The sequence below is a fragment of the Myodes glareolus genome, chromosome 6 (genome assembly GCF_982192425.1).
Source record: "Myodes glareolus chromosome 6, mMyoGla1.1, whole genome shotgun sequence".
Taxonomy (NCBI): Eukaryota; Metazoa; Chordata; class Mammalia; order Rodentia; family Cricetidae; genus Myodes; species Myodes glareolus.
The window spans coordinates 5186757-5199935 of NC_142031.1; the positions used below are offsets into that span (position 1 = coordinate 5186757).

At 48.6% G+C, this 13179-nt stretch overlaps 1 protein-coding gene across 10 annotated transcripts in view; it reads left to right on the top strand.

Annotated features, from left to right (window-relative positions):
- Nucleotides 1-13179, top strand: part of Camta1 (calmodulin binding transcription activator 1) — an 832857-nt gene that overhangs the window by 286008 nt on the left and 533670 nt on the right. For all 10 annotated transcript variants that reach the window (XM_087906830.1, XM_087906831.1, XM_087906832.1 and 7 more), the window contains exon 4: nt 4247-4314. In XM_087906830.1, coding sequence (XP_087762956.1) covers nt 4247-4314 — 68 coding nt within the window. The remainder of the gene's footprint in view (nt 1-4246; nt 4315-13179) is intronic.

Genomic DNA, 13179 nt, shown 5'->3' on the forward strand with positions numbered 1-13179 from the left:
TCCTGACCATGCGGAGGCAGGACCTGGCTACCAGTATTTAGTTCTCTTGCTCAGAAAAGCTGGTATAGTTGGTATTAAGTGGGATGGTTGCTCTTCCAAGCTGTGTGGGAGGTGTCACAGACCAGAAGAAACACCAAACACACACACACACACACACACACCTCCTTTGTTGGAGGAGGAGGGAGTGGCCAGTGGTCAAAGAAAGCTCCTTATTGAGTGTGGTTTTCTGGTCGTTTGCTTTTCTATGTTCTGGCTAAAGAGGCCTTTGCTAATCCTTTGGCTATACAGCTGAATACGCCATGGGCCCGCAGTAGCATGGTGACCGCTCTGCCTTGGTTCTATCCCCTCATTGACTGTGAGTTTGAGGGCTGTGTAGCTGAGTTCCTGGGCTGCCTTGGTTCTATCCCCTCACTGACTGTGAGTTTGAGGGCTGTGTAGCTGAGTTCCTGGGCTGTGTAGCTGAGTTCCTGGGCTGTGTAGCTGAGTTCCTGGGCTGTGTAGCTGAGTTCCTGGGCTGTGTAGCTGAGTTCCTGGGCTGCCACACAGTAGGCGTTTAGTGTCTTTAGCGCAGAGCCCGAGTGCAGCAAGGGTCCGGAGAAATTTTCCCTTCTGGAGGACAGCAGGAGTGGGAAACCCCGTTAGGCTGTGGAGGATGTGGGCAGAAGTGGGTTTGCAAGGGTCTTCGGGTGTGTGGGTCTGTGAAGTAAGGTGACAGATGTCAGGGTGTTGGAATGTACTATGTCCTTATCTCTTGGGTCACTGGGGTGTTAGCATTAGCTAGGACAGAGGTCTGGGGTGACTAAGGTTTCTATATCTGTGAGAAAAACACCATGGCCATAAGAACCGTGGGGAGGAAAGGGTTTAATTTCACTTCCAGTCCATACCACAGTCTATCATCCAGGGAAGTTGAGGCAGAAATCTGGAGGCAGGAAATGAAGCAGAGGCTGTGGAGGAATTCTGTTTTCTGCCTTACTCCCCAAGGTTTATGCAGTTTGCTTTTTTGTATCACCCAGGACCACCAGCCCAGGCGTGACACCACACAGTGAGACCCTCCCACATCAATCATCAGTCAAGGAAATGTGTCACTCAATCTAGTGGGGGTATTTTCTCATTTGAGGTTCCCTCTTCTTCCCAAATAACTCCAACTCGTGTCAAGTTGACATCAAACTAGCCAGCACATGGGGCATCTAGTCAGCAGGTTACTCTGGATACCAAGTCTGCTGAAACTATGACAGAGAGATGCTAACATGCGACTGACTATCTGTGTGGTAGCCATGGTCTGCTCTCAGCATTGTGTGAAAACAAATTAGATGCAATGAGGGTTGAATCCAGCACTTCCATCCCCTGTGAGCGTGAGTGTGGGAGAGTTTGGTGTCAGGAGGCAGGGGTAGGGAGAGATATCCATACACCCAGCAGTGGCCTGGACCATCATGGCACCCGCTACCTCCTTAGGGGGGAGGTCTCTAGGCAGGTGGCTCACACCATGTCAACTTTGTAATGCTGATCATGGAAGCTTTGTCCACAGACATGCTCTGGCTGTCAGTGTGATAGAAGGGCTATCATTTGTTGTATCTGCCCTGGGAAGTGATACTTTCCTCTGTGCAGAGGCAGTTGAGGTCTAGGTGGGATAAGCAAGGTGCTCGAGATGAGTTAGCTGATCTTTGGCAGACTCAGGACTCAAGGCCAGGTCTGTTTGCTCACAACAGAGAGGCAATTTGGAGTGATGCTGAGCTGCCTTTCTGTGGTAACTCAGTTAATTAAATCGCTGCAAGGCTTTATTCCAGAACTACTGTTGTGCAGCTTTTCAGCTTTCGCATCAATTGTCTGTCATCTCCAGTCATAAATATACATACATATATGTACACTACCACACACACATTACACAGAGAGACACATACACATTTCACTTATAAATGCATATTTCTATCTATAGTGGCCACTCTTCTTTACCATATCCACCCACATCCCAGTCCACCAAGCCACATAACTATCCACCATCCACCAATTCATCTACCTACCTATCAATACATTTGTCTACCTGTTCAGCCATCTACCCATCCATCCATCTTCACCTGCCCATCCACCTGTGCACCTGTCCATCCACCTGTGCAACTGCCCATCCACCTGTGCAACTGTCCATCCACCTATACACCTGTCCATCCACCTGTGCATCTGTCCATCCACCTGTGCATCTGTCCATCCACCTGTGCACCTGTCCATCCACCTGTGCACCTGTTCATCCAACTGTGCATCTGCCCATTCACCTGTAAAGCTGCCCATCCACCTATACACCTGCCCATCCACCTGTGCACCTGTCCATCCACCTATACACCTGTCCATCCACCTGTGCACCTGTCCATCCACCTGTGCATCTGTCCATCCACCTGTGCACCTGCCCATTCACCTGTGTACCTGCCCATCCACCTGTGCACCTGTCCATCCACCTGTGCACCTGTCCATCCACCTGTGTACCTGCCCATCCACTTGTGTACCTGCCCATTCACCTGTGCACCTGTCCATCCACCCACCTATTTAATCAGCTACCTTCCCATCTATCTACACCCCTCACTACTTTACCCACCCATCTACCAACTCATCCTGCTCTTAACAGACATTTTTTTCCAGGTTTCCCCCTATGCTCCAGGACACCATTGAGTCATGTGACTGCATCAGCGATGACACAATCCTTACTCTTGAATGGTCTGATGGGGGATGCTACTGGAGTAAAGAAACAATTAGGATAAACAGTGATGAGTCCTCTGCACTGAGGAAGGTGCTGTGGGAGGGCAGAAAATGGATGACTAGTCCAGAGCAGAGAAGCCAGGCTGGCCTGGGCATGGGATTAGTGACCTCTGGTGAGACCCCCAGGGAAGTGGATTTTCTCAGAGAGAGGAAACAAATTTCAAGAGGCTCAGGGATGACAGCTCAATAGGCTTGTTCTTTCTTTAGCTAAAAATCAATGAGAGGAACTCAAAGAGCAGTTGCTTTGCCATCACTTGCTGTGTCCTGAGTTCTTGCTGTATGGTTCAGTCTTCCAGGCTGTGGTGGTTCGGACTCTTGGTTCCAATGGATGTGGTAATGGCCATTTACCATGACTCCAGAGGGTCTTGGTCTTCACTGGCCCTGGTGGTCTTCATGGCATGGCAGGTCATATTTCTACCAATAACTGACCTGTATATCTGACATCAAGAATGTATCTTCCCATTCCCAAGAGTCACGTGGGCCCTTGCTGGCCACAGGGCTGAGCCCCACTTTGTCTAAGCCTAAGAGGCTGCTGGTCTCTGGGCAGATGGTCCACTCTTCTCCAAGGAGCTGGGAGCAACTGTGGCTGTAGCAAGAGCTCAGAGAGAGCCTCAGGGCCGTGCTCGGCTTTTCCCTCACAGTCCCTGGTGGCATCTCTGGGTCACATTACCTCCAAGATCAGGGGAATGTGTACTAGCCCAACTTTAATTAACTTATGATCCCAGTCAATTTCATGTTAGCAGATCTGTTTGAATCTGGGTGTAATGGCCGTGTCATGTCTTAGAGATGGGGCAATGACTTATGCTGTGTCACTCACTGGCTCCTTGTGGAAATTATTAATAAATCAGTAATTCTGTCTGTGATGATGTTATTGTCTTTATAAATATTTAATTTACCTTCAGGTGCTCACATTTTTTTTTCCATCTTTGCCTGAAACTCAGCTGACTTGGCTCTCTGAGGCTCGGCTCAATAGATCAAGTTAACAGTGGGAAAAGCTCTCTCTCTCTCTCTCTCTCTCTCTCTCTCTCTCTCTCCTCTCTCTGTCTCTCTGTGACTTGGCTTCAGGGTGGGGGCTGGGAGTCAAGCTGAGAGGATGCAGTTCTTTGGTGAGGAAGCTGAAAGACATCCTGTTTCGGAGAAGCGGCGTGTACACCGAGACCTGTTGCTGGCGTGTGTGTCCCCATCCCCTTCAGATGAATGGCATTTGGGGTCTCAAAGGGTTTCTGATGTTTTCCTTCCACAGAGAAATATTTTTGTCCTTGTCACTGACTCTTCCTTTGAAACCCAGGCTTTGATGGTGGTTGTGTGGCTGGTTGAGAGAAAAGGACTCAGGGAATCAAAAGAGAGGCTGAGTCCCGGTCAACAGTTTTTCTAGAAGCGTCCGAGTTCGGGCCTGGTCACGATGCACAGCAGCCGGGAAAAATAACGACTTTTTTTTTTTTCTGCTTCTCAGGGTTCAACATGAACTAATTGTTATCATTATCTTTTTATTTTTCTGTTGCAGGAAATTGCGGCTTATTTAATAACATTTGAGAAGCACGAAGAATGGCTAACCACATCCCCTAAGACAAGGTAATACCCCAGCTCTCACAGATTTTCAACTCGGTATGGTGAGACTCGATGATTGATTTTCTTTGTGGATTCCCAGATTCGGTCATTCAGTGCAGGGTAATGAGGTGGCGGTGCCATGCGGTGCCCGATGGCCTGTGAAGGGGAGCGCTCGTTAATTGGTCCAAGACAGTGGTGGTGAACGCAGTGAGGAGGCTTAGACACTGGGCAACAGCTGTCGGAACTTTTCACGGGGTGGCTCTGGGCTCCATCCCTCAGCCAGGCACTCAGAGCTCATCGGACAGGTGCGGCACAGGGGGCAGTTTATTTTGGGAAGGCACCCACCTGCCGTCCGTGGTGCATACTTTTTAAAAAGGAAAATGAACTTAACCGCTGCTTGGATCTCAGTGTGCTTTATACATCAATAAAGTCGGGTTATTCTTGATTGCTGGGAGAGAGAGCTCCCAAATCAGAAGCAATGGCTAAATATTACACAGTAAATGTCCTTGAACCCTCTAACTGCCACAAACACTTAACTTCTCTTGCCACCCGGGACTGGAGAAAATTGGTGAAAATACAGCCGACGTGTGTCCTGCCCACGGAAGTGATGTTATTACCAGTGAAGGATAGCGGGCCTGGGACTTGGGGCTCATTTTGAAGACAGCTTCTTATTTCCTGCCCAACTCTTTAAGTTTTTATTTTTGATATGTTTCATGCTAAACCATCAGAGATCTGCAGGCATTCTCTTCCAATTGCTACGACATTTCTATTAGCAGTGACAGGGCCAGGCGCTTATCTTAGCGGGAAGGTGGCTTGCAGGGCACTGACTGCAGGCTGGAGGCTAAAAGATGGGGTTCTCAGTCTGCAACACGGACGAGCACAGAAGTCTGTGGCATTAGAATGAAGATTCTCTGCACTTGGTCCTGAGTTTGGCCCATCTATCCCCTCTGAGCCATGTTGGAATGGGTTCTGGTGTGTAGAATGTTCCTTCACAAGACAAGATGTCTTTATTCAGTGTCTTGTTGCTGTGGCAAAACACCTGGCAAAAAATAACATAAGGAAACGAAGGCTAATTTCAGCTCAAGGTTTGAGGTTAAAAGGTTCAGGATGGCAAGGAAGGCGTGACAGCAGGAGGGTGAGCTGCTGGGCCGCAGTGAGTCTTTGGGAAACAGAGAGATGAATGCTGATGCTCAGCTCGCTTCTCCTTTATTTCGCAGCCCAGGACTTCTGTCCTTGGGATGGTACTACCCACAGTTAAGGTGTCTTCCCTCCTCCATGCCAAGAGACAGACCCAGAGATTTTTCCTCTTTGGTGATTCTAGATTCTGTTAGGCCAGTAATATTAGCCACCACGCTCCTTGAATCCAAACAGGAAGAGAGAGCTATGTATGGGATGGAGTGAAAATCTCCAGAATAAGGCGGATTTTGCATGCATGCACACATGCACGCATGCATGCGTGCTGTGCCCACAGTGCTCTAGAATGTTGCAAGGCTGGGATTTTCCCTTACATTTCAGCCCAGAAATTTGGGGATCCCCATTAAGAAGAGGATGTAACTTCTGGTCATACTGAATTCTGACCTTTTGGAGTATAATGGATCAAGAGACTTGTCATGAGGTATAGGGATGTGCAAAACAAGAGAAAGAATTAAGGTCCCATGTTGATAGATTCGTATTTGAGGCTTGGTTCTGTCACTTGGTAGCATTGTGACAACTATATGAAAATCTGTTAAGCTCTTTCAAAAGCCCCCCTCTATCTCTCTTCTTTTCTCCCTCCCTCCCTCTGTCCTTCCCTCCCTCCCTCTCTCCCCCTTTCTTCTTTCTTCCCTTTCTCAGTTCCCCAAGTGTCTCCTCCCTTTCTCTTCTTTATCAGAAAGCAGGGCTTCCATCCAGTCTGTCTTTCCTGGGTCATCAAGAGCATCTCGGGCCGGGGAGATAACCTCTATGACCCTGCCTTGCAGGTGTGCGTGTCCATGTCTGTCACAGGCTGTCACTGTCCTTGTCTGTGAGTGGTGTCCCCCAGCCCACTGGTGGCCTGGACTGCGGAGGCATCGTCAACATTTCCTTCAGGCTCTGGGAGTCTGAGAGTCTTTGCTCCAGCAGAGTGAACGCGTGGACTCCTGGTCCAGCCTCATTCACGCTCCGCGTTTACGCCCGAAAGCTCCTGTCCCAGGAGGACAAGTTGCCCTGGTTGTTCAAGGACCTTCCTAAATTAGTTGTTGAGTTGAGTTTGAATTCCCCTCCCCCACCATTTCCAGGATTGAAATTAATTGGTACAGTTAACTGCTGAGTCCCTACAAGCCAGTCTCCTGATATTAAGGAATTAATCTCACCAATACTCTGCTGAATGGGAAGGCAATGCAAGTTTTGTTTGCAGCTACTGTTAATTTCATTTTAGAAAATTAATAAGAATGAATTGCACCGTTGACATTTATAGAGTTTGCTAATAAAATGATACATTGTTTGTGTGGAAGAATCCTTATTAAATTAATTGTTGTAATCAGTCCACATATAGATGTTGGTATAGGAACTGTGGAGGGACCCACTGCTGCCTCTGAGGATTTCTGGGGTTCTAGGGATAAGCGCTGTCCTTGCTCATCCTAATTATAGAGAAGGTCCTGGAAGCCCCTTACACCTGTTCATAATGAGGTGTGTTTCAAAGATGGTCCCAGGTCGGGGACCTCAGGGTGGCACTGCGGCCGCCACAGGACCAAATGAGGAATGCTCAAATGGCCTGTGTTGTGCAGTAAACAGGTGGGCTCCTAAGCCTGAAAACTCAGCCTCGGGGACACCTTTGTTTGACACTTGCTGCGTGCACGACAGGATTATACTATCATTTGGAGACTGCAGGATCCCACCCTCCCCACTCTGCTGTGTGGATTTATGATCTTGGAATAGAGTCCTCTCTCTGTCTAGAATGTTATCTAGCTCCTCCTTCAGGCCCTGGCTTGGCTGCCCCCTTTCTCTGTGAGCTGTGTTACGACTACTGCCCACACCCACAGACCCTGTCACCTCTCCCCTGTGCTGGTTTTCAGAGCGCTTGTGTGTCTATTTAGTGAGTTATCCCTCATCTGCCTCTTCCCATGTGTTAATGGGGGGATTTCCAGTTGGCTTTGTTCTTGGGGAACCTGAATACCCAGAATGTTCCCTGCATGTGCACTTGTGAGATAAGCAGGAATGTGTGAAAAGAGGGAGTCTGGGTACTAAAGCAAGAGCCCTGGCCTCTCCATGTTGTTCTGTCTCGCACATCCAGCCTCAGGCCTGGCCAGCACATCAGCACGGCACCCCGTGGCACTTGCTATAGGTTAGCGGCTGTGTGGCTCAGAAGCTAAGAGCACATTCTGTTCTTCTACAGGATTCAAGTTTGGTTCCTGGCACCCACACTGGGTGACTCGCAACCACCTGTACCTTCAACTCCCAAGGATCTGACATCCTCCTCTGGCCTTGTGAGCACTCTCCTAACCGCCCACCCCAATCTTCAAGTCTGCACCATAGCTCTGCCAGGCAGAGAAGGGCTGCAAGGCCATGAGACTTTCTGAACTTAATGGCACTAGAACTCTTCACCCTCTCTAGACATAGTCCACAGTGACAAGGAGTTAGAAGGCAGCCTTGGAAGTCATCCTACCGTGTCTCAGTAGCAGCTTGGAGACAGAGGTGCCAGTCTGGGCCTCCCTCTGAGCCAGTGGGTTGACTGTGACAGCCAGGTGGGCCTCCTAAGCACTTCTTGGGCTGGACTCCCCCATCTCTACCCTGAGAAACAGACAGTGCAGGACCAGCATGGTGGGAACAGGCCCTGCACAGCACAGGGTGAGGAATACAGTCGAGGAGAGCATGATTTAGAAATTCTGGTAACTTCTTTCCCATTCCCTGGGAAGCATACCATCTTCCCTGTGAGCCAGGATGGGTGAGGCTGAAGATAGACGTGAGAGCCTTCTCCTGGGAAGAATCCTGTTTATGCCGGTGAGAAGGGAGCTGCAGAATGCTATTAGTTATCTAATTAATTAATTGGATTGTTATAGATAGCGCATTCACACCAACACATAGGGGCCTAGTAATAGAATTTTCCTATAATGAACTCTACTTGCTTTTAGTCAGTACGCAGTAAAACTCTGAGTAGAAGGAGGGAGGGCAGAGAGAGGAGAGAAGAACCTGGCAGCAAGAGAATGCGGGGGTTTTGGGGGCTCATTTTATCCTTTCAGGTTTTCTTGACCTCAGGTCCTGCTCTTCCATGATCAGTGGGCATTTTGTCTCTAATGAGCTTCCTCCTGTTAATCACTGACATAGATCCTCTCTCCAGGTCCCAGGATGTCATATTGTTGATCACTGATATAGATCTTCTCTCCAGGGCCCCTGGATGTCATATTGTAATCTCAGCTGGACTCCGCCTCTTTCCCTCAGTCACACATACCCTGGTTTGCACCATCCGATGTCTCTGGTTCTCCCAAGGGTCCCTTCGTATTTCAAAGACAACTAAACTCTGCCCTGCTCTTCCCTGTGGCTCTTCTTCGGCCCCCTGCCTCTGACTGGCCACTCATGGATCCTGCATTGTGAATTTATCATTGCCCTCTGCTTCCTGTAGGTTCAGAACTCACTGTTCATTCTCATGGTGTGCCGGGCATTGGGATCTCTCTGTATGCTTCTGCTCAGGGCTGTACGCCTTCACCATTAACCTTCCCATCATCAGCTTTGTCTAACATCAGATTCTACCTGAGAGCCTTGGAGACTTCCTAGGATCTCGGGTCTACACTCACTAGGGTTGTTTCCTGGTCTCAGCCTGCCCCCTCATTTCACATTCCTGACTCAGTTCATACCCACCTCTAAGCTCCCAATGTGGTTAGATAGGCCCCGCATTGTCTTTCTTGCCCCCATCTTTGCCTTTACTCTGCCATGGGCCTCACATTATCTTCTCACATCCAAGCTAGGTTGTTTCTCATTGGATGCCTTCTCTGGTCCTGGCAACTTCCCCAGGCCTCCTTCTCACTAGATTCCTAAGGCTTCCTTTGCTTATGTCAATGGGTCAACTGTCTGTCCAGAGCTGTAAGTCTGCTTCCCAGCAGGAAGGCACGTTTCCAAGGACAAGGCCAGCTTGCTACCTAGGTGGCGTCACTATGCTAGCCTGCACAGTTACCGTGGTGCAAGGGTGTTGCTTGGAGGAGGACACCTGTCAATCAGGGCCCAGGGGGTGGAGTCAGTCTGGGAGCAGAGGACTTGGGAACCCGATGGGTCCTGTGGAGTTGGTGTTATCTTGCTCAGACCCAGCGTACATGACCAAGGGGGATGACCCACTGGCCACCTTTGAGCCCCAGATCTTGAGATGGATAGTGATAAACTCATTCCTAGTGAATGTGCTCAAGTAACCAGAATAGAACAATAAAAATAACAGGGAGAGTCCACTGGGATGTGCCGAACTTCCCAGAGCTAGCTAGATGCCAAATTCACACACTAGCCACAACATGGAGCTTAAAGCTGATCATCTGAGCGACCTGAGCTGGATACAAAGGGGCCAACACTACACAGTTCTGCTGACGTGAGGGGTCTAGAAGAGTCAAGCTGGGGACAGAGAAAGATGGCGGATATCCTCAGTCTGGGGGTGAGTACTTAACGGGACAGAGTTTTGGCTGGAAAAGAGAAGGAATGGAGTCGAACAGTTGGGGACAGCCCTACAAGGTATGACAGCACTCAGTGCCACTGGACTGTGCGCTCTAAAATGGCCCAAAATATGACCTTGATGTTGGTTGTAAAATCTGATGTTTCTGCAGCTTTTCCCCAGTTTCTGATGAGCAAAGTTGGTGGGGCTGGGGCTGTTTCTGTGTGCTGGGGTTGGGAGGGTGGTGATGCCAGTCTGGGAGGGTGTTCTCTTACCCAGGTATTGTGTGAACAATTGTCTGTCCACTTCAGACAGGTCACTGAGGACAGACAATTGGAACAACCCCACTTTGTTCTAGCTTAACGAACCAATGAGTGTGTTGGGGTTACTTACAGGAGTATGTGTAGCGCAATTAATAAAAACTCAGAGACAGATATTGGGGTTCAACCTGAAGGTCAGAAAAGCAAGGCAGCCAGCCACTGGCTCTTACCTTGACCTCAGTGCCAAATGGCGATCCTGCCTCCGGGAATCTCAGAATGAGACTGCGCCTGAGATCTGTCTCCTCCCATTTTATAATCCTTCCTAGGGCTGGGATTAAAGGTGTGCACTACTGGGATTAAAGACACGTACCACTTGGTTTCTATGGCAACTAGTGTGGCTACTGGGATTAAAGGTGTGCGTCACCACTGCCTGGTCTGTAAGACTGACCAGTGCAGCTGTTTTACTCTTTGATCCTCAGGCAAGCTTTATTTATTAAAATACAAATGAAATGTCTCTACAAGTATGGATGAAGGGTTGCTTAGAGAAATATGGCTGACCCAGGCAGCTGCATAACTAAAAAGCCCATGCATGGGTGACCCTCACAAAAGTCACATCCCTGGGGCTCCCTGAATGGCTTGCAGACTGCAGGGTGGGGGTGGGGGGCAGAGTCTCCTCTCCCCAATAATCGTTACTGCTTATTTAATCTTGGACAGCTGTAATTTTGTAAGTCTGTAATTTTCAGGAGTTTCCTACACCTTGTAGGTTTTGTTTACTTCCTGAGACTATTTCCTTCATTTCCTGAGTCTTAGCAGTCTACTTCCTCCCTCCAAGAGGGAAGTCTCAATTCTGATTGAACAGCTATATGGCAGCATGTCAGTTCAGGGATCCTGTTCAACTGTATTTGGACAAAACACTCATCCCAATGTAGTAACTTTTGCTTTGCAATGGAATGGAGACCTGGTCATGTGCGCGACATCACAGGCATTTGGACACTTTCCTCATGGGGGAATGAGCAAGTACAAGCTATACTATGGTTAGCAAAGTAGCAACTGCGGCACCAGAGAGCACGGAAGAGATCCCCAAACAGTGGGAACTTCCTTCCTGGCCCTGGGTAAGGCACAAACCACGCCCAAGCACCTGCTGCACAGAGAGTTCCTTTATTAGCAGGAAATAAAGTCAAAGTGGCTGCTTTCTGACTCAGGCAGAAATCAGGAGCAAATGCCAGTGCAGGTATAATTTTTAAGAGGAGAAGAAGGGGAAGTCTGCGTTAGAAGGGCTAGGATGTGGTGGTAAAAGAGATAGGGGATGCGGGAGAAGGGGAAGGGGACAGGGAAAGGGACAGGGATATTTGTCCCAGAGGGACAAAGGACTGCCTCAGGATGGAGAGGAGGCAGATATAGCATATAGGCAAATGGCGCTTTATAGAGGTAAGGGGAAAACCCCATGTTACGATGAGGTATTTAATTTTAATTGGGCATGTTAATTAGGTGAACCAAAGGGGGCTTGTGGTTACTGGACTTTAATACTTTGGTTGCTGGACCTTGGTAGTCTCGGGAGGAGGAAGTGACCAAATAAGGGAGTAGACCTTGGTGGCCAGCTTTAGGAAAGCAATCTAACAGTTCCTAGCAAGGCAAAGGAATGGGTGAGAAGGGCAAAGCCTGCCAGAGCCACGTGCTCTAGTGGGTCGGTCAGTGTTCCTTCAGTGTGGGTGTGTTGGGGTGCATGTCAGGACTCTAGGGAGCCCCCTCACTCTATGAGGTACCTTTTCTCTGGGGTTGAGGAGAGGAGTTCGCTGTGACCTGGATCCTGATGATGTGTCCGGTGGGGTCACTGTGATGCTGGGGACCATGCTAAGCTCTGTGTACAAGTGTGTCCATTCTAGATCCTGGTTCTTTATTTGAAATTATAGAATTCCACATAGAGAAACAACATGGAATCCACCCTTGGGAAACTCCTCAGGATCTACTGAAGTGGCCAAGGCAGAGGCAGAGTCTTCCAAATGCCCATCAGGGGAGGTTGCCACCCACATTGGGCCCTGTTGGAGATCTGGTGAGCTTCCTGTGTCCTTAGCTGTGCCTAGCTGCCTGTGGAAGTGGTAGCACTGATATGTATGTGTGCATATGTGTGTATGGTTGTGTATCTATATATGTATGTGTCTGTGTCTGTATGTGTATCTCTCTATATGTGTATAGGTATATATGCGCGTATATGCATATCTATGAGTGTATGTTTCTATATATGTATGTATGTGCATATATATGTGTATCTATCTGTATATCTACAGATGTATGTATATATGCATACGCGTGTGTATGTTTATCTATATATGTGTATGTGTTTATATGTGTGCATGAATATCTATATATCTATAAATATACATATGTGTAGGTATGTTTATCTATATATGTGTGAGTGTATGTATGTATGTGTGTTTATGTGTGGGTATATGTCTATGTAAATATATGTATGTATGTATGTTTGTATATATGTATGTGTGTGTGTTTGAGTAATCTTGGTGTGAGATCTGAGAACTGACCTCATCACACCCCACTTTTTTCCTGGAGCCAGGCCATGTCTGTAGTGCCTGCTGGAGACACTGTTGGCCCCATCTCTAGCCTCCTGGGGTTACACAGTGTCCTGCTTCTGGCTCCTGCTGCCCATGCTCTTTTATTATTTTAGCTTTTTAAGAAAATGTGCGAGTGAGCATATAGGTCAGTCTGTCAAGGAGCTCCAGGCTGCAGCAGAGGAGAACCAGCCCCTGTCTACCCTCTGGCCCATTCCTGTTTCTCCAGGTGGCTGCTTCTTCTTCTCCCGGTCCCGGGTTCTCCTTCTAGACCTGCAGCTTGTGTATTCTACTGCTTCCTGGCTTGCCAGTCTCAGACATTATCTCCTGCTGTCTTGTTTGCTTAGAGGGCATGGCTCTCCCACTGTGCTAACGCCTGCTGCCTTCCCCAGGGTGTGCTTCTTGATGGGGCCGGGGTCCAGCTATCAGGTCCCTGGCTCTCAACCTCTGGAGATCTTTCTCTGGTACCACTCGAGTTCTT